This window comes from Bubalus bubalis, chromosome 19 (assembly GCF_019923935.1).
Source record: "Bubalus bubalis isolate 160015118507 breed Murrah chromosome 19, NDDB_SH_1, whole genome shotgun sequence".
NCBI lineage: Eukaryota > Metazoa > Chordata > Mammalia > Artiodactyla > Bovidae > Bubalus > Bubalus bubalis.
This window is the reverse complement of record NC_059175.1, coordinates 70,904,866-70,930,451: the sequence shown is the minus strand read 5'-3', so window position 1 is coordinate 70,930,451 and position 25,586 is coordinate 70,904,866. Positions and strand designations below refer to the sequence as shown.

The 25,586-nt window shown below is 54.1% G+C and overlaps 1 protein-coding gene across 1 annotated transcript in view; it reads right to left on the bottom strand.

The window, feature by feature from the left end:
* The window catches only part of SLC6A3 (solute carrier family 6 member 3), a 40,461-nt gene that overhangs the window by 7,132 nt on the left and 7,743 nt on the right, over positions 1 to 25,586 (bottom strand). Inside the window, 9 exon segments of the mRNA XM_025270737.3 lie at positions 410 to 577; positions 1,623 to 1,723; positions 4,267 to 4,366; positions 5,445 to 5,573; positions 6,649 to 6,761; positions 18,148 to 18,272; positions 19,568 to 19,671; positions 23,026 to 23,160; positions 23,788 to 23,926. Coding sequence (XP_025126522.3) covers positions 410 to 577; positions 1,623 to 1,723; positions 4,267 to 4,366; positions 5,445 to 5,573; positions 6,649 to 6,761; positions 18,148 to 18,272; positions 19,568 to 19,671; positions 23,026 to 23,160; positions 23,788 to 23,926 — 1,114 coding nt within the window.

The window sequence follows — 25,586 nt, the reverse complement described above, 5'->3', positions numbered from 1 at the left end:
CCTCCGCCCTCACAGGGGTCCTGCCTGGCGGCCCCGCTGCCCTGGCTCAGCCCCGGGTGGGCTTGGTCCCCTGAGTCCGCCACCACCCTCAGACCACGGCTGTCCACACGATGCACAGCGGGCGTGCTCACACCCAGAGATACCCGCTGGCAAACACACACGTGCATGCCCACGTGAGAAACACAGGCTCACACACACAACACACCCAGACACACACGTGTAGACACACACCCAGGCACAGCGCCGCCCTCACCCAGCCCTCATGCCTGGCACAGTCACCGCCCACTCCAGACTTTCCTGCTGGTCCAAGATGAGCCGGTGGGAGCAGGCCTGGGACTCCCACCTGACCTCGCCGGCGGCCTCGCATTGGGCAGAAGGGCAGGAGAGGGGGCCCCGTGCAGATACGCACCTCCCGCGAGGAGCCAGGCAGGCTGCAGAGCTTGTAGGTGGCGTAGATGGGGACCACAGACATGGAGGACGCAGCGATGGCCCAGCCCAGCGCGTTGGCCCACTCGGGGAAGACGTAGGCTCCGTAGTGCGGGGGCCTGAAGGTCGCGATGCTGACCACGACCACAAACTGAAACCGAGTGGCAGGGTCAGGGGCAGCTGGGGCCAGGGGCTCCCGAGCGGCGACTCTGGGGGAAGACCCCCCACACGATGGCCTGAAGCTGCGGGCCCCGCGGTGGGGGCACATGCCCCCGAGTCTCAGGGCTGATGGGAGGGGCTCTCTTGCTGTCCTCCAAACCCCCGGGTTACCACGTGGGGAGAAGCAGGACGCCTCACTGACTGGAGGCAGGAGGGGTGACGGGAAGCCCCTGAGCGGGACTGGACAAGAAGCCTCACCCCCGCTCCACTTCCTCTCCTGCTGGCCCTTGGGGGTCGGGGCTGCCCGTGCCCACTCGCACCCGGGGGGCTGGGCTGGCTGGGTGGAGGCGGGTGCTGAGGGCCCCAAACAGCCAGCCGGGGCCTTCGGATAGGGGGGACAGTCAGGGGTCCTGAGCCACTGGGACTCGGCCACGGCCACCCAGCCCTGCAGCCGTGGAGTGGAGTTACGGCCGGGTTCCAACACAGCAGGCCGCAGGTGGACTTGCCCACCGGCCTGAGCTTGCCCAGCCCAGACCACGAGCAGCCACTGGACGTGCCGGGGAGCCCCGGGCCCGTGCTGTGGGTGAACCCTGTCTACTTCCGTCCCGCCTCGCGGCGGAGCACCCGCTGACCTGAGGCTGACTTCCCTCCGCGGCCTCCAGGCAGAGGGCGGCTGACGACCTCCGGGCAGAGGCACTGTCGGGTGAGGACCACCCTGCCGCCCACGTGGGTGTCTCGGTGGGCCCAGAGTGGGAGCCATGCTTCCAGGAGACCCGAGGATTTGGGGGGCCAGCCTGCCCTCCCGGCCGAGCCCGTGACCTGCTAACTCCCGCCCCTGGGGGACCCGGTCAGGTAACTGCAGGGGCGGGGCGGGGCAGAGGGCGGGGCGGGATGGTGGACGGGGCGGAGGGGGCGGAGGGGGCGGGATGGTGGGCGGGGCGGGGCAGAGGGCGGGGCGGCATGGTGGGCGGGGCGGCATGGTGGGCGGGGCGGCATGGTGGGCGGGGCGCGGAGGGGGCGGGGGGCGGAGGCTTCACCAGGAGGAAGCAGGGGCTGACGAACTTCCAGCACAACCGCCAGTAGAGGCTGGGCCGCCGCCCGGTCATCTGCTTGATGTCGTCGCTGAACTGCCACACACCTGCAGCAGGGGGCCAGGCAGGGTGTCAGCGCGGCCGCCTGGAGATGCGGCCCCCACCCCCCCCCCCGCCCCCCGCCCCCCGGCTGCCCCTGGAGCCCAGGGTGCACGGTGCTGCCCAGGCCGCAGCGGGGGGTCATGCCAACCGGGGCCCCGTGCCACGTCCCCAGGGTGACCCTGGCATCACTGATGACTGCAAGGGAGGGCCTGTGGGGCTCCCACCCTCCTCGGCGAGGCCCACGGCCACCCCTGCCTCCCCTCTGTAATGAACATTATTCTTTACAAAAATCATGGTGAAACATACATCACGTGAAGCTTTCCGTTCTGACCACTGTGAGCACACAGCCCGGAGGCTTGCAGCACGGTCGCACTGCTGTGCAGCCATGCCCGCCACCCTCCCCAGGCCTTCCTCGCCTTCCCCAGCGGAGGCCCGGCCCTCCCCATCCTGCTTCCAGCCTCTGTGACCCTGGCTGTCCAGGGGCCTGAGGGACTCCCTGTCTGTGCCTGGCTCATGTCCCCAAGCACAGCGTCCTCCGCGCTCGTCCAGGCAGGAGCAGGGTCCGAGTGTCCTACTTTTTAGGGCTAAACTGTGCCCACATGCATACAGTCATTATATTGTAGGGAAAGCTCCTGCTAGAAGCTGGATGAGCCAGTTTCTCCAGGTCTCACGCTCATTTCTCCCGCGCTGAGGCTGGGTGATGGCTGTCCGCCTGAGTCTCATGTCACATGTGGAGACATCAGAGAGACAACTCCATGCAGGATTCCCTCTTCACACTCAGCCCCATCACCAGACCTCAGATTGGAGGGGGACTGAGGAAGCGGGGTGGAGGCTGAACCTAAAGGCCCGCAGAGACGGGGTGTCCCTGGGGCCCCTTGGGCAGCTCCGGGGCAGGCAGCCCCTCCCACGCTGGCCCACCCAGAGACCAGGGACCTCAGGGTACTGAGAGGCCGAGCGTGCTCTGGTGTGAACTGCTGTCTGCAGGAAGCGTGGTCTCTGCATTCAGAGGCTTTGGGGAGCGCGTGGTTGCCGCAAGGCCAGCTCCCCTGGGCCTCCACCAGCTCTGCGATGTTCATGGCTGCTGGATACATTTGAGGCACTTTCTCTCTTTCTCTGAGGTTTTATTTTCGGACGTTGTTGTTGTTCAGTCGTTCAGTCATGTCCGGCTCTTTGTGACCCCATGGACTGTAGAATGCCAGGTCTCCCTGTCCTTCACCATCTCCCGGAGCTTGCTCAAACTCAGGTCCATTGAGTCAGTGATACCATCCAACCATCTCATCCTCTGTTGCCCCCTTCTCCTCCTGCCCTCAATCTTTCCCAGCATCAGGGTCTTTTCCAGTGAGTCAGCTCCTTGCTTCAGACGGCCAAAGTATTGGAGCTTCAGCTTCGGCATCAGTCCTTCCAATGAATATTCAGGGTTGATTTGGGGAGATTACAATCTAAAACTGTAGACTAGGTATTGATTCCAGATGCCAATGAAAGTACAGAGAGGCTGATACTTCCCTATTCTGTAGAAAAGGAAATGTAACTGGAAAAACGTTTTTGGAATACGAGTTATTTGTCGGTTAAGCCTCTCAAAGCTAGAGTGCTTTTCAGGTTATAACTTCAGGGCTGAAGCAGAGGCTGTGACCCCTCACGTGGCACCAGGGCCGTCTCGAGATTGCGGCTCTCGAACAGCACAGACCTCTGGCTTTGGCCGGAGCACACACACGTGCAAGAAGTGTGCCTGTTATCTCGGGCCCTCACGGCGAACGTTGTCAAAGACGCCTGGTCAGGTGAGCCAAGCGGCACCAGGACCCAAGCCCCAGGAGAGAAACGGAGAGCTACCACGGGGGGTACGGCGGCGGGAAGGACAGCAGAATTCTGCATGGCGGCTTTCTGTTGCTGTCAGACCTGAATCAGGACATGCCGGGAAACATGGTGGACACGCAGGAGGGGCAGGGGCGCACAGCTGCAGGCTGGGCCCAGCCTCTTCTGGGGACCACCTGCTAACCAGCTGGCCCCCCACCCTGAGGGGCTCCCAGTCCTAGCGCCTGAGTGCTGGACATGGGTGAGGGGGGTCCGGAGTCCGGTGCGGAGTCGGGAGCTCTGGCCTGAGACTGAGCGGTGGTGCACTCACCGAACGTTCCTGTCTCTTCCCTCCCATCAGCTGAGGGCCCTAGAGACACGCCCCCCTCGGCCAGTTCCCCTGCCTCCCTGGTGCCGGGACTCTGCTCAGTGGGACGCAGAGACCGCCTCCACCAGCGGGCGGCACCCAGAGCCAAGCACACCCTCCTCCTCCAGGGCCAGCCCAGAATCACGTGGCCACACTGAGTGCCCTGACCACAGGGGTGACTTCAGGGTGCCGTCCAGGCTAACTGCCTTCACAGATCCAACAGAGCAGGGGTGGCCAAGCCCCGCTCTGTGGTGCCACGGTGCTCACAACGCAGGGCCACCGGGTGCCACAGTGACCGACCCCGAGGATGCTGGCCGGACCGGTCACGATGCCAGCACAGCAGCTCTGTCCTGCCGGTGGGAGCGCGCCATCCCAAGGAGGACTCGTTCTTACCATAGAACCAGGCCACCCCGATGACCTCCATGAGCACCCCAAAGAGGATGGACGTGCCGGCCGCGAAGTGGTCCAGCAGCGTGAAGACGTAGATGCCGCCCTGGGGGGGAAGGAGGGGCACACCCGCTGAGCTCGGGGTGCCCGGCTCTCACGCCTGCCCACAGAACTGCTCTTCCCAAAACATCAGCCTGGCCTGAGGCACCAGCTTACAGACACCTTCTATTTTACTCTCTATGGAGCATCACTCAGGAAAGAAACTAAAGTTCAGTCCACGAGCAGCCACTTGGGAACCCGGCTATTACAAAAAAACCAACCTCTCCCCACCTTTCCAGGGCTTCTGATACAGTTAGGGATGAAAGCCAGGAAATGCCAACCATGGCAGAACCTCTGTGAGGAGGGGGCCCTGAGCCCTGTACCCCCTCACCCCCACCCCGGACAGACCTCCCCCAAACCTGAGTGAAAGTGAAAGTCACTCAGTTGTGTCTGACTCTTTGCGACCCCATGGACTATACAGTCCATGGATTCTCCAGGCCAGAATACTGGAATAGGTAGCTGTTCCCTTCTCCAGGGGATCTTCCCAACCAGGGATCAAACCCAGGTCTCCCACATTGGAGGTGGATTTTTTACTGTCTGAGCCCCTGGGGAAGCCCAAGAATACTGGAGTGGGTAGCCTTGCCCTCCTCCAGGGGATCTTCCTGACTTAGGAATCGAACCGGGGTTTCCTGCATTGCAGACGGATTCTTTACCAGCTGAGCCCCCCGGGAAGCCCAAGAATACTGGAGTGGGTAGCCTATCCCTTCTCCAGCGGATCTTCCCAACTCAGGAATCAAACCAGGGTCTCCTGCATTGCAGGCAGATTCTTTACCAGCTGAGCCACCAGGGAAGCCCCCCAACCCTCTTGCCCCACAAACCCAAGGGCTCCTCGCAGGGAGCTATCCAGGTGCTGAAACACTGGAGACCAAGCCCTCACGTGCCCAGGTACTGCGTGTGACCGCGGGGACTCTGAGTGACCGTTGGTGCCGTCCTGCCTGATTCAAGGCCACCCACCATGTGTGTGACCACCTGTGTATCATTACAGGTCACGGGTTGTTTGTGGGGGTGGGGGGCGCCCCTGCTCCGTCTGCCCTGACGGCAGCGGGTGCTAACGAGACAGTGTCCGGGGCAACGTGGGCACTCACGTTGGTGACGCAGAAGAGGGACAGGAGGAAGGTGGCCAGGACGACGAGCAGCGTGAAGAGCTCCCGATGCCGATGCAGCAGCTGGAACTCATCCGCGAGCCCGGTGATCACGGACTCCATGCCACCCATCTGCAGCCGGGACAGAAGGGGTGCTGTGGGGCGGCCCTCTGCCCCCCTGGGGGCCCGCGTGTGGCGTCTCCACCCACGTGCTCAGTCGGGAGCCGCACAGGGTCCTGGGGGGCAGAGGACAACCCCAGCAAGTGCTGCTCCCCCGGCATGGCCACTGGAGACGGAGGACCTGGGTGGGCGTCCTGCCTTCTGGTGGGGAGCTGCATGGCCAGAGTCACGCTGTCTCCTGCGTCACCACAAAGGCTCAGATCCGCCCGGCTTCTCTAAGCAGGTGTCTGCCCCACCGCACAGCTGAGCTCTGTTCCCAGGAGGCCTGGCTTGGCCACTGGCTGTGTCCCCACTGACGCGGCCTTCCTGGCTCTCAGCACTGTCCAGAGAGGGTGTCTCCAGGAAGCCCGGCCTCCAAGGAGCCTCTGCCCTGCTCGGTTGGGACCACCTCCTCTGGGAAGTGCTGCTGGCGGGACTCATCCACCACGGGTGCAGTCCACCCAGGGGGTGGGTGGGAAGGCTGACTGGGAGAAGCAGGTGGAGTGGCCAGCTTTCACAGGGGAGGGACTGGGGGCTCCTTCTTCTTCCAGGAGGCTCGGGGGGCGCAGACACAGGACCTGAGATCTCAGGTGCTGGTCTCCAGCAGGCTGCGTGGAGGAGGAGCGTGAGGAAGTCTGCCTCCCAGGGGCCCACAGGGCCACCACAGAATGGATGTCTAGTGGGCCAGGCGGGAGGCTTTGCCCCCAGCCACCTCGAAAGGGCACCCACTCCCGCCGGCGGCTGTGGGGCAGGGAAAGCTGGAGTCAGGCCCGGCCTCGCTGGGTGCTGTGTGGACCCCATTTCCTGCAGCACCCTACTCCCGCCTCCCTCGCCCGGGACTCTCCAGGCCCCTCAGGGGCAGCAGGGCAGAGCTGGTCTGAAGAGCCCGCCCCAGGAACTGTGGGGCCCCGCCGCCCTCCCACTCGGGGGCTCTGCGCAGGCACATGTACGTGCGGGCCCCGGGGGTCTCCAGGCTAGCCAGCCTCTGAGGGCGGTGGGTGAGCTGGCTGTCCCTGGCGGGGGCCCAGAGCATGCAGAGATCACTCACGGCACTGTCGATGCCCAGGGTCAGCAGCATGACAAAGAAGACCACAGCCCAGACGGACGACAGTGGGAGCGTGGCCAGCGCCTCGGGGTAGATGATGAAGATCAGCCCTGGCCCTGAGAGCAGACCCACTGGTTACCCCGGGCAGACCTTCCAGGTACCCCCCACACCCCCGACCCGGCCCTAAGGCCGTGCAAAAACTGCTCTCCTTGCAAAGCCCTCCCTCCTTGAGTTCGGGGCCCAGGACTTGGGAGAAGGGAAGCCAGGTCCTGGAGTGAGGGCTCTGCTCTGTCCCCCAGCCCTCGGCCGTTCCCACACCCCATGCCCCCAGAGGAGGGGCACACCAGCAGGGAGAGAGCAGGATGGGCTTCCTGGGGGACACCCTGTGCTTCCTGCCTCCAGACCCTGGGGGCCTCCTGGTTGTTTCCTGTGCCTGTCGCTCACACACTCACACTCACACACTCACACTCACACACTCACACTCACACACTCACACTCACACACTCATGCACGCTGCTGTGGTTAGGCAGCATGGTAGATGCTTTTCTGTGCCAGCGTACGACTCTTTAAGTGTGATCTTTAAAAGCCACATGCTGGGGGAGGAGCCAAGATGGCGGAGGAGTAGGACGGGGAGAACACTTTCTCCCCCACAAATTCATCAAAAGAGCATTTAAACGTCGAGTAAATTCCACAAAACAACTTCTGAATGCCGGCAGAGGACATCAGGCACCCAGAAAAGCAACCCAACTCTTCGAAAGGAGGTAGGAAAAAATATAAAAGACAAAAAAAAGAGACAAAAGAGGGAGGGACGGAGTTCCGTCCCGGGAAGGGAGTCTTAAAAAGAGAGAAGTTTCCAAACACCAGGAAACCTTCTCACTGCCGAATCTGTGCCGAGCTTTGGAAGCACAGAGGGCAACATAAAAGGGAGAAAAAAAAAAATAAACAATTAAAAATCGTAGATTGTGAGCCCTACGGTAACTCCCCCAGCGGAGAAGCAGCGCAGACGCCTGCACACGGCATTAGCAAGCGGGGGCTGGGCAGGGAAGTGCGGCGCGGGCTGTGTCCCTTAGAGTAAGAATCCGGCCGAATGTCCTGAGCGCTATCTGAGCGAAATAATTTGGGCTAGCAAACCAGACTGTGGGATATCTACCACGCGAAAAGCCAGCCCTAACCTAAGACACCGCCAGGCCCGCGCACAGAACAAAGGACTGAACAGAGATAGCCGGCTGCAGACCTTCCCCCTCCGGTGACAGGCAGCCAGAGCCGGAAGGGGGACATCGCAGCCCCAGAGAGACACTATCTATAAAACTGTAAGCAGGCTTCTTTGCTAACTAAAACTTCTTGGGGGTCTGGACGGTCAACATCTGCCTGAGAAGGTGTGCCGGTTTTACACCCAGATAACCGAGTGGCAGGGAGGCGATAAGTCGCAGCATTGGCGCCCGCCAAACACATCACCTGAGCTGCTCGGATCTGGGAAGAGCACAAAACGCAGGCCCAACCGAGTCTGCGCCTCTGAGGACTACCCGAGTGCCTGAACCTGAGCGGCTTGGACCTGGGAGCTCAGCCCAGGGCCGGCCTCTGATTGTTCCCGGCGGAACAACCTAGAGCCCGAGCAGTGTGGGCAGGGAGGCTACACGCGCCGTGAGCGGGGGCAGACCCAGTGTGGCTGAGGCACTGCGAGCGCACGCCAGTGTTATCTGTTTGCAGCATCCCTCCCTCCCTCCCCACAGCGCGGCTGAACAAGTGAGCCTAAATAAAATAAAAAAAAAGTGTCCTCCACTGTCCCCTTTGTGTCAGGGCGGGAACCAGACACTGAAGAGACCAGCAAACAGAAGAAGCTCTAACAGAGGGAAACACCTTGGAAGCTACAGGCCATAGATTAAAACCCTGTGGTTACTACGGACGACATAGGATCTTAAGAAATATAAGTCAGACCAAGGAACTAGCCAAAAATGAACTGAACCCACAATACTCACAACAAAACCAGAGAAAGACCTAGATATATTTTTACTATTTTTACGATCAATCTTTCTTTCTTTTTTAATTAAAAAAAAAAATTTAAGTCCTCTATTGTCCTTTAATTTTCACTTTTATAACTATTACTTTGCAAAAAAAAAAAAAAAAGACCCTATTTTTTTTTCTTCTTCAGCAAACTTCATATATATATTTTATAATTTTTTGACCATGTTTTGTTTTGTTTTCTTTTCTTTTCTTTTTCTTCTTTTCTTTAACATTGTATTTTTGAAATTCCAAACTCTACTCTAGATTTTTAATTTTAGCCTTTTGGTATATGTTATCAATTTTGTACATATAGTTTTTTTCATAATTTCTGTGACTTTTTTTTTCTCTGTTTCTTTCTCTTCTTCTTTTGTATAACATCATATATCTGCAATTCCAAACTCTACTCAAGATTTTTAATTTATGATTTTTGGTATTTGATATCAATTCTGTACCTGTATTTTCTTTATAATTTTTGCGACATTGTTTTTGTTGGTTTGTTTGTTTTCTCTCTTTATTTTTCTTCTTCTTTTTTTTAACATTGTATTTTTGAAATTCCAAACTCTACTCTAGATTTTTAACTTGTGCTTTTTGGTATTAGTTATCAATTTTGTACCTGTAGTTTCTTTATAATTTTCACGACCTTGTTTGTTTTTCTTTGTTCGTTTTTTCTCTCTTTCTTTTCCTTCTTCTTTTCTTTAACATCGTATTTTTGAAATTCCAAACTCTACTCTAGATTTTTAATTTTAGCCTTTTGGTATATGTTATCAATTTTGTTCATATAGTTTTTTTTTATAATTTCTGTGACTTTTTTTTCTTTCTTTTTTTTCCCTCTGTTTCTTTCTCTTCTTCTTTTATATAACATCATACATCTGCAATTCCAAACTCTACTCAAGATTTTTAATTTATGCTTTTTGGTATTTGATATCAATTTTGTACCTGTATTTTCTTTATAATTTTTGCGACATTGTTTTTGTTGGTTTGTTTGTTTTCTCTCTTTATTTTTCTTCTTCTTTTTTTTTAACATTGTATTTTTGAAATTCCAAACTCTACTCTAGATTTTTAACTTGTGCTTTTTGGTATTAGTTATCAATTTTGTACCTGTAGTTTCTTTATAATTTTCGCAACCTTGTTTGTTTTTCTTTGTTCGTTTTTTCTCTCTTTCTTTTCCTTCTTCTTTTCATTAACATCGCATTTTTGAAATTCCAAACTCTACTCTAGATTTTTAATTTTTGCTTTTATGTATTTGTTACCAATTTTGTACCTTTAAAAACCCAATCTTCAGGACCCATTTTTCACTAGGGAACGAGATTACTGGCTTGACTGCTCTCTATCCCTTTGGACTCTCCGTTTTCTCCACCAGGTCGCCTGTATCTCCTCCCTAACCCCTCTCTACTCTACCCAACTCTGTGAATTTCTGTGTGTTCCAGACGGTGGAGAACACTTAGGGAACTGATTACTGGCTGGATCTGTCTCCCTCCTTTTCATTCCCCCCTTTTATCCTTCTGGCCACCTCTGTCTCCTGCCTCCTTCTTCTCTTCTCTGTAAAACTCCGTGAACATCTCTGAGCAGTCCAGTTGTGGAGTGCACATAAGGAAGTGACGACTGGCCAGCCCACTCTCTCCACTATTGATTCCACCTCATCTCATTTGGGTCACCTCTAACTCCCTCCTCCCTCTTCTCTTCTCCATGTAACGCTGTGAACCTCTCTGAGTGACCCTCACAGTAGAGAAACTTTTCATCTTTAACGCAGATGTTTTATCAATGGTGCTGTATAGAAGGAGAAGTTTTGAAACTACTGTAAAAATAAGACCAATAACTGGAAGTAGGAGGCTTAAGTCCAAACCCTGACTCCAGGGAACTCCTGACTCCAAGGAACATTAATTGACAGGAGCTCATCAAACGCCTCCATACCGACACTGAAACCAAGCACCACACAAGGGCCAACAAGTTCCAGGGCAAGACATACCAAGCAAATTCTCCAGCAACAAAGGAACACAGCCCTGAGCTTCAAGATACAGGCTGCCCAAAGTCACCCCAAAACCATAGACATCTCATAACTCATTACTGGACATTTCATTACACTCCAGAGAGAAGAAATACAGCTCCATCCACCAGAACATCAACACAAGCTTCCCTAACCAGGAAACCTTGACAAGCCACCTGTACAAACCCACACACAATGAGGAAACGCCACAATAAAGAGAACTCCACAAACTGCCAGAATACAGAAAGGACATCCCAAACTCAGCAATTTAAACAAGATGAAGAGACAGAGGAATAGCCAGCAGATAAAGGAACAGGATAAATGCCCACCAAACCAAACAAAAGAGGAAGAGATAGGGAATCTACCTGATAAAGAATTCCGAATAATGATAGTGAAATTGATCCAAAATCTTGAAATTAAAATGGAATCACAGATAAATAGCCTGGAGGCAAGGATTGAGAAGATGCAAGAAAGGTTTAACAAGGACTTAGAAGAAATAAAAAAGAGTCAATATATAATGAATAATGCAATAAGTGAAATTAAAAACACTCTGGAGGCAACAAATAGTAGAATAACAGAGGCAGAAGATAGGATTAGTGAATTAGAAGATAGAATGGTAGAAATAAATGAATCAGAGAAGATAAAAGAAAAACGAATTAAAAGAAATGAGGACAATCTCAGAGACCTCCAGGACAATATTAAACGCTACAACATTCGAATCATAGGGGTCCCAGAAGAAGAAGACAAAAAGAAAGACCATGAGAAAGTACTTGAGGAGATAATAGTTGAAAACTTCCCTAAAATGGGGAAGGAAATAATCACTCAAGTCCAAGAAACCCAGAGAGTCCCAAACAGGATAAACCCAAGGCGAAACACCCCAAGACACATATTAATCAAATTAACAAAGATCAAACACAAAGAACAAATATTAAAAGCAGCAAGGGAAAAACAACAAATAACACACAAGGGAATACCCATAAGGATAACAGCTGATCTTTCAATAGAAACTCTTCAAGCCAGGAGGGAATGGCAAGACATACTTAAAAAGATGAAAGAAAATAACCTACAGCCCAGATTATTGTACCCAGCAAGGATCTCATTCAAGTATGAAGGAGAAATCAAAAGCTTTTCAGACAAGCAAAAGCTGAGAGAATTCTGCACCACCAAACCAGCTCTCCAACAAATACTAAAGGATATTCTCTAGACAGGAAACACAAAAACAGTGTATAAATTCGAACCCAAAACAATAAAGTAAATGGCAACGGGATCATACTTATCAGTAATTACCTTAAACGTAAATGGGTTGAATGCCCCAACCAAAAGACAAAGACTGGCTGAATGGATACAAAAACAAGACCCCTACATATGTTGTCTACAAGAGACCCACCTCAAAACAGGGGACACATACAGACTGAAAGTGAAGGGCTGGAAAAAGATTTTCCATGCAAATAGGGACCAAAAGAAAGCAGGAGTAGCAATACTCATATCAGATAAAATAGACTTTAAAACAAAGACTGTGAAAAGAGACAAAGATGGTCACTACATAATGATCAAAGGATCAATCCAAGAAGAAGATATAACAATTATAAATATATATGCACCCAACACGGGAGTACCGCAGTATGTAAGACAAATGCTAACAAGTATGAAAGGAGAAATTAACAATAACACAATAATAGTGGGAGACTTTAATACCCCACTCACACCTATGGATAGATCAACTAAACAGAAAATTAACAAGGAAACACAAACTTTAAACGATACAATAGACCAGTTAGACCTAATTGATATCTATAGGACATTTCATCCCAAAACAATGAATTTCACCTTTTTCTCAAGCGCACATGGAACCTTCTCCAGGATAGATCACATCCTGGGCCATAAAGCTAGCCTTGGTAAATTCAAAAAAATAGAAATCATTCCAAGCATCTTTTCTGACCACAATGCAGTAAGATTAGATCTCAATTACAAGACAAAAACTATTAAAAATTCCAACATATGGAGGCTGAACAACATGCTGCTGAATAACCAACAAATCACAGAAGAAATCAAAAAAGAAATCAAAATTTGCATAGAAATGAATGAAAATGAAAACACAACAACCCAAAACCCGTGGGACATGGTAAAAGCAGTCCTAAGGTGAAAGTTCATAGCAATACAGGCACACCTCAAGAAACAAGAAAAAAGTCAAAAAATAACCTAACTCTACACCTAAAGCAACTAGAAAAGGAAGAAATGAAGAACCCCAGGGTTAGTAGAAGGAAAGAAATCTTAAAACTTAGAGCAGAAATAAATGCAAAAGAAACAAAAGAGATCATAGCAAAAATCAACAAAACCAAAAGCTGGTTTTTTGAAAGGATAAATAAAATTGACAAACCATTAGCCAGACTCATCAAGAAACAAAGGGAGAAAAATCAAATCAATAAAATTAGAAATGAAAATGGAGAGATCACAACAGACAACACAGAAATACAAAGGATCATAAGAGACTACTATCAACAATTATATGCCAATAAAATGGACAACGTGGAAGAAATGGACAAATTCTTAGAAAAGTACAACTTTCCAAAACTCGATCAGGAAGAAATAGAAAATCTTAACAGACCCATCACAAGCACGGAAATTGAAACTGTAATCAAAAATCTTCCAGCAAACAAAAGCCCAGGTCCAGACGGTTTCACAGCTGAATTCTACCAAAAATTTAGAGAAGAGCTAACACCTATCCTGCTCAAACTCTTCCAGAAAATTGCAGAGGATGGTAAACTTCCAAACTCATTCTATGAGGCCACCATCACCCTAATACCAAAACCTGACAAAGATCCCACAAAAAAAGAAAACTACAGGCCACTATCACTGATGAACATAGATGCAAAAATCCTTAACAAAATTCTAGCAATCAGAATCCAACAACACATTAAAAAGATCATACACCATGACCAAGTGGGCTTTATCCCAGGGATGCAAGGATTCTTCAATATCCGCAAATCAATCAATGTAATACACCACATTAACAAATTGAAAAATAAAAACCATATGATTATCTCAATCGATGCAGAGAAAGCCTTTGACAAAATTCAACATCCATTTATGATCAAAACTCTCCAGAAAGCAGCAATAGAAGGAATATACCTCAACATAATCAAAGCTATATATGACAAACCCACAGCAAACATTATCCTCAATGGTGAAAAATTGAAAGCATTTCCTCTAAAGTCAGGAACAAGACAAGGGTGCCCACTTTCACCATTACTATTCAACATAGTTTTGGAAGTTTTGGCCACAGCAATCAGAGCAGAAAAGAAATAAAAGGACTCCAAATTGGAAAAGAAGAAGTAAAGCTCTCACTGTTTGCAGATGACATGATCCTCTGCATAGAAAACCCTAAAGACTCCACCAGAAAATTACTAGAACTAATCAATGACTATAGTAAAGTTGCAGGATATAAAACCAACACCCAGAAATCCCTTGCATTCCTATACACTAATAATGAGAAAACAGAAAGAGAAATTAAGGAAACAATTCCATTCACCATTGCAACGGAAAGAATAAAATACTTAGGAATATATCTACCTAAAGAAACTAAAGACCTATATATAGAAAACTATAAAACAATGGTGAAAGAAATCAAAGAGGACACTAACAGATGGAGAAATATACCATGTTCATGGATTGGAAGAATCAATATAGTGAAAATGAGTATACTACCCAAAGCAATCTATAGATTCAATGCAATCCCTATCAAGCTACCAACAGCATTCTTCACAGAGCTAGAACAAATAATTTCACAATTTGTATGGAAAAACAAAAAACCTCGAATAGCCAAAGTGATCTTGAGAAAGAAGAATGGAACTGGAGGAATCAACCTACCTGATTTCAGGCTCTACTACAAAGCCACAGTTATCAAGACAGTATGGTACTGGCACAAAGACAGAAATATAGATCAATGGAACAAAATAGAAAGCCCAGAGATAAATCCACGCACATATGGACACCTTATCTTTGACAAAGGAGGCAAGAATATACAATGGATTAAAGACAATCTCTTTAACAAGTGGTGCTGGGAAATCTGGTCAACCACTTGTAAAAGAATGAAACTAGAACACTTTCTAACACCATACACAAAAATAAACTCAAAATGGATTAAAGATCTAAACATAAGACCAGAAACTATAAAACTCCTAGAGGAGAACATAGGCAAAACACTCTCTGACATACATCACAGCAGGATCCTCTATGACCCACCTCCCAGAATATTGGAAATAAAAGCAAAAATAAACAAATGGGACCTAATTAACCTTAAAAGCTTCTGCACATCAAAGGAAACTATTAGCAAGGTGAAAAGACAGCCTTCAGAATGGGAGAAGATAATAGCAAATGAAGCAACTGACAAACAACTAATCTCGAGAATATACAAGCAACTCCTACAGCTCAACTCCAGAAAAATAAATGACCCAATCAAAAAATGGGCCAAAGAACTAAATAGACATTTCTCCAAAGAAGACATCCAGATGGCTAACAAACACATGAAAAGATGCTCAACATCACTCATTATCAGAGAAATGCAAATCAAAACCACTATGAGGTACCATTTCACGCCAGTTAGAATGGCTGCGATCCAAAAGTCTACAAGTAATAAATGCTGGAGAGGGTGTGGAGAAAAGGGAACCCTCTTACACTGTTGGTGGGAATGCAAACTAGTACAGCCACTATGGAGAATAGTGTGGAGATTCCTTAAAAAACTGGAAATAGAACTGCCTTATGATCCAGCAATCCCACTGCTGGGCATACACACTGAGGAAACCAGAAGGGAAAGAGACACATGTACCCCAATGTTCATCGCAGCACTGTTTATAATAGCCAGGACATGGAAGCAACCTAGATGTCCATCAGCAGATGAATGGATAAGAAAGCTGTGGTACATATACACAATGGAGTATTACTTAGCCATTAAAAAGAATACATTTGAATCAGTTCTAATGAGGTGGATGAAACTGGAGCCTATTATACAGAGTGAAGTAAGCCAGAAAGAAAAACACCAATACAGTATACTAACGCATATATATGGAATTTAGAAAGATGGTAACAATAACCCTGTGTACGAGACAGCAAAAGAGACACTGATGTATAGAACAGTCTTATGGACTCTGTGGGAGAGGGAGAGGGTGGGAAGATTTGGGAGAATGGCATTGAAACATGTAAAATATCATGTATGAAACGAGTTGCCAGTCCAGGTTCGATGCACGATACTGGATGCTTGGGGCTGGTGCACTGGGATGACCCAGAGGGATGGAATGGGGAGGGAGGAGGGAGGAGGGTTCAGGATGGGGAACACAGGTATACCTGTGGCGGATTCATTTTGATATGCGGCAAAACTAATACAATTATGTAAAGTTTAAAAATAAAATAAAATTAAAAAAAATAATAAAAGCCACGTGCTGTTACAGAGATGCCACAACTTAGCGTGCGCTCTCCACGTGCTCCCTGCAACGTGCGTGCTTCTGTCCCCTCTGACTGTCTCCCAGACACACTCCTGGGAGTGGGGACACAGGGGACCATGCCAGCTCCCTCACCCCAGCAGGTGGGATCTGGGTGGAGGTGGGGAGGTGTGGGAGTGGTCAGGCACTTTGACTGCAAATGACCCCAAAGTAAAGAATATCCCCACAGGAAGCTGCTAGTTGATCACGTTCAGGGTTAGTTTTACAAGAAGTGCCAGGCAGCTCGCTGGCACGGCCTCTGAGAGCTTGCTCATGGATGTACAACTTGCCACTTTCCTGGTTCCCCATCCTCAGCAGGGCCTGGGTCAGGCACCAGCCGATAGGAACAGGAATGGGGCAGTTACTGATGCTTCTAGAGAATCAAAGGCTGGAGCCAGGCTCCACCTCCAGGATCTGTCAGGGGCCCTAGTGTTGACCTGGGCTCTGGGACTCCCAACACTCCAAGGAGCACGGTTTCTGATGCGGGCAGGAGGGGCAGATGGTTTGAAAAGCCCTGAAATCTAAGCGCCAGGACCTGGAAGATGCCCATCAGTTTGGCTGAACTAAAGCCAGTATCCTCACGTTTCATTTTTGCTCCTGGGTTAATAGTCCCCCCCCCCCCCCCCCCCTCCGCGTTCTTGAGAATTAGAGCCATAAATGACATTTACTTTGCTTTTCTGGGAAATGCAGTGAAGACAGTCAGCTAACTTTCTGGGGTTAATGGGGATTCTTGCAAACTATTGCTATTTATCATAATAAAGGGCAAAACCCAGTGAAAATGCATAAATGCAACGGTGAGTAAATTCCACTGCTCCGTCCTTATTTGCATTAGGTTCCCTTTCCTGCCTTTATTGGATTTTTTTTTTCTTGGAGGAAAGAGTGGATCTGGAAGCACGTGGAGATTCATCTGGGTCCCCAGCTTTCCTGCCAGACTTGGAGGGGCTTGTCCTCCCGGCTCCAAACTCGGCTCCCTGCTTTCCAAGCAGGGCTCCCAACCCTCGACAGGTGGACTGATGGGCTGACCCGCTGAGAGCTCAGGGCGCCAGTGGGGTCAGCCCTCTGCTCTCCTCGGTTGCTCTGCTAACGTCACCCTCCCGCTCGAGAGTAAGAAGACCCAGGAGGAGAGGAGCTTGGGTTGGGGGGAAGGAGGGGCCGCCCCTGAGCGGGATGGTCTCAGAGGAAGGGGCTCCTCCAGGCGGAGGCGCAGGACAACCCTCAGGCCGGTGGGGCCAGCAGCGATTTGGGTCCCAGGTCCTGGACTGACCCAGCTCCAGACTGCCTCAGCCATGCCTTCCACCCAGGATCTAGCACCAACAGACCCTCCCCCTGCATGGAATGCCCAGGGGTGCAGCAATCAGGGCTCCCCAGCACCGTGTTCTGGGCCAGGGTCCCCAGTCCTCTCCCTGTGGCCCAGGTTGCTCCCCTACATCACCAGTGCCCACTCTTCTGCTGCCTGCTCCCCTCCTCTGAGTCCTCATCTGCAGACACGCCTGTCTGCATCGGCTTGGTGAGCAGGTTGGGAGCATGGGTCTCTGTTGCTACCGTGTGCCAGAGACTCCGGGGGTTTATCCGCTAATACCCCACTCCCACGTGTATGCGCCACGGCCCTTGAAGGGCTGGGGGAAAAGCTTCGGAACAGAGTAACTGCTGGCGTCCAAGCCAGCCCAGCCTCTTTCTGGCTGACCACACTGAGGTCCGGCCATCTGTGCCACTTGGAACGACTCTGAGCCCTCAGCTGCATGTCCCCCACCAGGTGAGGGGAACCGGACCCCTGTCCTGCAGCCCGAGTGGCTTCCGTGAGGAGCCCTGGGCCGAGGGCCAACCTCAACCTGGCCTTGGCGTCCAGCAGGAGGGCCCGAGGGGGCAGGAGCTGGGAGTGCATGGAGGCGGTGGGTGCATTGTGCCCAGGTGCCCTGCTCTCTGCCGTGTCAGCTGCCCCAGGGAAGGGCCCTGGGTGCCCGTGCACTTCCCTCTCAGCTTGCAGGGAAGCACTTCTAGAACTGGGCGGCCCGGGAGCGGGCGCGTGGGGACCTTACCACTCACCATCCTTGGCCACGTCCCCGATGGGGACACTGTGCTTCTGGGCCATGTACCCCAGGAAGGAGAAGACCACGAAGCCGGAGGAGAAGCTCGTCAGCGAGTTGACGGAGGTGGTGATGATCGCGTCTCTGCAGGAACAAGACACTCTGTCCCAGCCCTGCTGGGCGCCGCTGCAATTTCCCGTCATTATTCTTAATTGGCTGTGTCTGGTACCGGCGGCTGGGGGCGCTCCCCAGACAGGCGGGCCGGCCCCTCCTGTGACCCCAGAGCCTGTCCCGGGCTGCCCTGCGGGAGGGAGGCTGGCAACCGCTGACAGTGGTGAGCGTCCCACCTGCACCCCCCGCCGAGCAGCTCTGGGCACTGGCCACGCCCTGGCCAGGTCAGGCCTCCAGTGACCAGCCATCTGCGCTTGCCTGGGGACCAAGGGACTCTCTCCTGGGACTCTCGACTCAGCCCTGATGGCGAGGCATCCCACAGGCAAAGCTGGGCTCGGGTGGGCAGCCCAGGTGACCATGGGGTCCCCACCCTGACCCACAGGGCTGCCAGGCAGGGCTTGGAGATGCCTCCCGGGAAACTTGTTAAGAAGCAGGTGCTGACGGGGTGGGTCTGGTGGGGCCCAGAAGCTGTGTTTCCCCTACGTGCCTGGGGGCCCAGGGACCCCACTCTGAGGGCCGAGAATTCAGAGTAGGGAGGAGGGGCTGTGGGGCCAGCCCTCCCGGGTGCCTGAGTGCAAGGACCCTCACAGTCTCAGGTGGGCACAGGTGGGCTCGGGAGCGGCTGTCTGGCCTGCCATCCAGACGCCAGCTCCGTGTGGACCTCTGGGTCGGTCAGGCCGCCCTGCTGTGCACCGCCTTTGTGTTTCTAACCGCATTTTTATCCTCATGATATGAAAGAAAACAAACACTGGCTCAAAGGTCAAGGAAGCAGTCCCGGAGGAAACCCTTTCTCTGTCTTTAGAGCGATATTTCGGGCCGGCAGGGGGCTGCAGGTCGCTCAGGTCCTCCTGGGCTGGGCAGTGCCAGCTGGCAGGCTGCTGGGGCTCTGGGCACGTGGCATGGCCGTGCTCCTGCCTGTCCTGGCGCTGAGTCTGCGGGGGGCTCCGCGGGGCCAGGGCGCGCCTGGGGCCCCCGCTCCCCCAGTGAAGGCCAGGTGGGGACACGCACAGGTCCTTCCTCGTGGGAAACAGGGGTGAGGAGCCTGACCCCGGATGCTGGGAGGACGGGGCGGCCAAGCCGGGCAGAGGAGGGGCCTCCTCCCAGGGAGGGGGCAGCATCTTCCTGCCTCAAAGCCTCCCTTAAGCAGGAATGAGCGTTGGCCTGTCGCTTCCCCGTCTCATTTTCACGTGTGGTTAAGGGGCTGTAAGCATGGCTCCTGTCCCCTCCCCTCACCCAGGGGCACAGGCTTCTCTCGGGCCGGGACTCACCGGTAGCAGTTGTTGGTGAACTTATTGTAACTGGAGAAGGCGATGAGCACCCCAAGGCCCACGCCCAGCGAGAAGCATATCTGGATGGCCGCATCTATCCAGACCTGCAGGAGCAGAGACAGAGTGAGCACTCCCCACAAGGAGAGGTCCCCGAGGGGAGACAGAGCTGGATGAGCGGTCTCTGAGGAGAGACAGAGGGGGTGAGCGGCCCCCGAGGGGAGACAGAGGGGGTGAGCGGCCCCCGAGGGGAGACAGAGGGGGTGAGCGGCCCCCGAGGGGAGACAGGGGGTGCGCGGCCCCCGAGGGGAGAGGCCCCTGTGGGGCATGGCCAGCCTGGGGAGGGGCAGCCTGGGGAGGGGGTGCGCAACCCCGTGGGGAGAGGCCCCTGCGGGGCATGGCCAGCCTGGGGAGGGCCAGCCTGGGGAGGGCCAGCCTGGGTCGTGGAGTGGGTCCTCAGTGCCACAGGCTCCGAGGGACAGAGTCACACTTGAACTTGGCATCACCCTCAGTGAGCGAATGTCACCTCAGGGAGTAAACCTGAGGGGCCCGAGGAGAGGGGGCTGCGTCCTGGTGCGGGACCCGAGGTCACTTCAGTGGGCCCACGCCCCGGGAAAAGCAGGGGTTCACGACGGTGCTGTGGACACTGGCGCCTCCGTCCCGCTCCCGCCTCCCACCCCTCCGGCGGCAGCGTGCGGAGAGCGCACGGGAGCCCACCGCGGCACACGCGGAAAGGCCCGTGGAGCCAGCGGGGGCTCCGAAGCTCTGCGCTCGCTAGAGGCGGCACAGGGCACATCCCGGACGGCTGACACACATGGCGAATGAGGCCGTGCAGTCGACACTGGACAAGGCGCTAGTTCAGACTTCGGACACGACCTGCTCGGCTCAGGGGGTGCAGAGACCATCCTACGACCCGGTGATGATGATGTGGGCGCCCCTGGGCCCTGCACAGCCTAGGGCGGCGATGAGGACAGCGGACACCCGCCCTGGGGGAGCGGCCAGGCCCGCTGTGTGAAAAGTGGGGACGGGAGGGTCCTGGGGGCTGTTCTCAAAGTCCCTCAGCCTGAGATGAGGGCTGTGGGCCAGGTTCCCCAGCCGTGACTCCAGAGTCCCCAGCTGGGGGCACAGGGCGGCCAACCTGAGCACGGCCCAGTGAGGGGCTGGACACGGAGCCCCTACACCAGGACCAGTGGGGCTCAGTCCTTTGGGCAGGACTTCCAGAGCCTCTGGGTCACCCCAGCACTGAGGACAGGACGACCAGGCATTAGCTCGAGGCCTGGAGTGGCTGGGTGGGCAGGGGGTCAAGGTGCTGGTCGTTGGCCAGCAGGCTTCTGCAGGCAGGGGCTGGTGGCGTGGGGGAAGGGTGCTCCTGCCTCCTTGCAGTCCCAGGTCCTCTCAGTGGCCAGTGGTCACCCCAGAGCCTTTGCATGTGTGGGTCACCCACCCAGAGGCACCTCCCCGCCATCTGTCCAGGCCTCTGCTCACCGCTGCCCCAGGCCCCAGCCCGGGTCCTGCTCACAGCCCACCCTGGGACCCACTGGGCAGCCTCTTGGGGCCAACCCAGACCGGCCCTTCCTTTACTTCCTGGCCTCATTCCCCCTCCTGGGATGGAGGCCCCCCACCCCAGGACAGCACGGTATCTGTCAGAGCCCAGACCCCGCCTGCCCGGCAAGGTGGCTCAAGAGCTGCAGATGAACGGCCAAGAGACTGGACACCACCGAGGGCAGGGATGCTGACCTCAAAGAGGGTCCCTTCATCCCCACGAAGACCTACAAATGGCCCAAATGGCCCTCAGGATGGAGTATCCTGCCGTTGATGGGAGGGCCAGGAACGGCTCTGCCCTCTGAGCTGGGGGTGCAGGGGCCCAGCCTCTGGGCCCAAAGGGTCCCAGGAACCCAGCGGTTCCTGACTTGGTCCCTTCCTACCCAAGCTGACAGGACATTAGAGGAGGGGACACTCAGGGCAGTCCCACTCCTCACTGCCTGCCACCGACGCTTGTCATCCACCGTCCACTGTCTGCCTGTCTGCTACCTGTCATCCATCCACCTGAACTCTGCTGTCTCATCTGTCTGCCTAGAAACCCCACCTGTTCCAACCTCTGGTCTCCACTTCCTTCTGCTTCACAGACGCACCTGTTCACAGGGCTGATAGCTGTTCCGCACGTTCTTCCCCCGACACCTGACTCTTCTCTGATTTCCGGGTCATGCCCCACCTGGCCTTTGATGCCACCTCCGCCCACCAGCACACCTCGCCCGCCACGGACTTTCCTGAGGACAACGCTCCGCTGACCCACTGGCGCCCTGGGCCCAGCTCTGCAGTGGGGCCCTGGGATCCCCACTGACCTCAGCTCCCCTAGCCATCCGTGTCCATCTCCCTTGGCTCCGTGGAGACACGTGTGTGGCTCTCACGGTCTCACGGGTACTCCATGAGCTGCCTGGTGGGCTCTACAGCTGCCCTCCCCTGTGTGCTTGTGGGCCCGTGGCCATGGCACCTTCCTCTCTCTGCTGCTCAGTGTTCGGCCTCTGCTCTGCAACTCCCCCTCCCCCGGGGCTCCTGGGGGCTCACAGCCTTGCCAACCTCCCCTTCTTCCACTTTGCTCCCATTGCCCACCCCTCTCCCCACTGTGGAACCTCCTCCTTCCCCATGAGGGCTGCCCCCGACTCACAGGCTGGCAGCGTCGGGGCCCCCACACCCTGGCCGGGACTGCTCTGCCCAGTGACCCAGCCTCCCTGGGCGGCTGTTGGGGCCCCATGTCTAGGCTGCTCCAGAGTGGTCCACCTGGATTTCCAATGGCCCCTGCTCCCTCCAGTGAGCACCCTCAGCCCTGCTCTGCCTCCTTTTCCTCTCTCTTCCTCCCCGCCCACCCCTCTTCCATTGCCCTGCCAAGCCCTGCTATTCCAACCCACATGGTGTCTTCCTTTGCTGAGGAAACCTGCAGCTGGACAGTGGACTTAGTTTGCCCACGAGACGGTTGCATCACCACCTTGTGTGGGCACCGGGGTATCTGACCACAAAGTCTGGCTCCCTGAGGTAGGCCTGGTTCATGCAAGCCAGCACCTCAGCCCAGCTCTGAGGATACGCTGTGGCCAGAGCTCGGGCTTCCATCCAGCTGGGCGCCAACACCCTTGGGCACACTCTGGCGCCCCCACCCTCACCCTCAGTGCTTGTCTGAGGACCCAGGAGGACTCCTCCAGGGAGTGGACGGCCCAGGTGAGGCAGTCAAGGGGCAGCTGCCCTGGCTTCTCCCTGCAGAGGCCAGGGTGACTCCTTCTCCTAATCCTCTTACCCTGGTCCCTTCAGCCCCATGCTATGCCCACATGGTCCCTTCTCACCTGGACAGTGAACTCTGCTGGGCAGGGCAGGTGACCCCACGTGAAGCATTTCCTGCCCAAGATGCAGAGAGAACAACAGCCCGACCTGCCAGTCCCGGAGGATGGGCCGAGAGCGGAGGGCGCACTCACCGAGGCCTCGCAGAGCCGATGGAAGTCCACGCTCAGGTACGCTCTGATGCCGTCCACGGCCCCCGGGAGAGTGATGCCTCGCAGGAGCAGCGCAAAGAGGACCACGTACGGCATGGTAGCCGTGATCCACACGACCTGGGGAGAGCACGCGTTGCCCGACCGCACCAGCCACTGTGGGCAGGGCTGGGCTCAGGGCCACCCTGATGGCTTGTGCTCAGACAGAGGGCCTCGGATTGGTAAGCCCAGCGTCCCGAACAGTCCCAGGATGTCAGCTCGGCAAATGCCCCCTGGAGTGGGCCCGCCCAGTACCCTCTTTCCTGTACGTCTCCCCAGGGATTGAAGCAGGACAGCCTGGCAGGGCAGGGGCCCTCTGTCCGCATTTGGGCCACGGCTGCAGGCGGCAGTGGCGGGACCTCCGATGCGTGAGAGTCGAGCGACCTGCATCTCACTGACTGTGCAAGCGGGCACCTGGCCCAGGTGTGAAAGGCGGACCCCGGGCCACGGGCGAGGGTCGCAGCGCTGGCAGGCTTCCGGGCGCTGGGACGTGACCACGAGAGCCGGCCCAAGCGGTGGGTGCGTCTGGGCCATCGTTACTTTGGCCACCCAGACAATGACCGAAACATCTTCATTGGCACAAATATTTTGTTGTGATTCCCCTTGTGCTGAAACCACTCTCCCGACACCATTCCTCAACCACAGCCACCTGCCCCAACCCACCACGGCCCCCTGTCCACTCCCCAGATGGCGAGCCCTGCCCCTCACCTTCCCGGACGTCTTCACCCCCTTCCACAGGCTGAAGTAGAGCAGGACGATGACCAGCACCAGGCAGGAGGTGAGCTGCCAGCGGGGAGGGCCCAGGTCATCGATGCCCTGGCTCTCATGGAGGTGCAGCACGCCGCGCCTGCAGAGGAAGGGGGTGGGGTCCCGGGGGCTGCCTCTCCACCCGGGGGCTGGCCGGCCCAGAGACCTGCCCTCCCCTGCTAGGCTCGGCAGCAAGGACCTGGCCTGATGGCCTGGGGACCCCTGTCCCCTGCTCCAGAAAGGCCAGGCCCCCAGCCCTAGTGGAGACACAGGCCTACCCTCTCTGTGAAGAGAAACAGGGAAATCCACAGCTACAGTTTAGAATTCAACACGCCTTTCATAGTGGCGGACAGAACAAGGTGAGGGTAAGGATGCAGGAGCAGACACGACCTAGCTGACACGTCCACCCATCAACGGCATGCATGCATGCATGCTAAGTCGCTTCAGTCGTGTCCAACTCTGTGTGACCCCATGGACAGCAGCCACTAGGCTCCTCTGTCCATGGGATTCTCTAGGCAAAAATACTGGAGTGGGTTGCCATTTCTTTCTCCAACCCATCAATGGCAGGATACACATTCTTTTTAAGTGTACGTGGAACACACAGGGATAAACCATATATTGGGCAATAAGACAAACATCAGTATATTTAGAAATAATGAAGTTTTAAAATATATTAGTTCAGCAAGTCAGAATTAAGTTACATGTCAATAACAGAAATATATCTAGAAAATCTCCCAATATTTCAAAACCAAAGAACAAACTTCTAAGCATCTCCTGTGAGTCAAAGAAGAAATCACAAGGCAGACAAGGGGATACTTTAAACTAGTGAAAATGAAAACAATGTATTAAACATGAGGGAGGCAGTTAAAGTGGTCTCTTAGAGGCTAGTTTGTATCTTTAAATATATAGCTTTCTAACCAGTCAATCCTAAAGGATATCAGTCCTGAATATTCACTGGAAGGACTGATGCTGAAGCTGAAGCTCCAATAATTTGGCCACCTGATGTGAAGAGCTGACTCGCTGGAAAAGACCCTGATGCTGGGAAAGACTGAAGGCGGGAGGCGAAGCGGACGACAGAGGATGAGCTGGTTGGATGGCATCACCGACCCAACTGACATGAGTTTGAGCACGCTCTGGGAGATGGTGGAGGACAGGGAGGCCTGGCGCACCGCAGTCCATGGGGCTGCAAAGTGCTGGACACGACTGAGCTACTGAACAGCAACAAATGTATATTAGAAAGTAGGTGAAGGTGGTTTTAAATTTAAGCGTTACGGAGTTGGAGTTATATGGGCTTATTTTGGGGTTTCTGAAGTCTGCTTGCACTTTGTAGGACTTACAGCTTTACAACCTCGTGACTGCATTCAGAGCTACCTTGGCCTTTCTGGGAGCCCATCCGGCTTTATACAGTGAGTTTACATTCCAGAGAACCTTTTCAGACCTGGCAGTCACTGGAGCTTGTCTCGGGGAAACTCAGTCTTCAGCGCTAGTGGAACCACCTGGGGGTGTTCTTGGCGCAGTTTAATAACTGATTGTGTCGTTAACGACCTTTGCGTTGTAAACCTTCAAAGGCCGCGCCTCTGTCCCGGGGTCGCCTCCAGATATGGTTGGACCTCTGCTCCTCCTGACAGCCCTTCCCAGGGAGCGGCGGGCAGCTTTCCATCTCAAGCCTTCTCTTCCAGATGGGAGTTCCAAGCAGACTGCCCTGGTCAGCGCTTTTTTAAAAAATCCATTTATCACATATATTCTTTCCTTTTAGCATT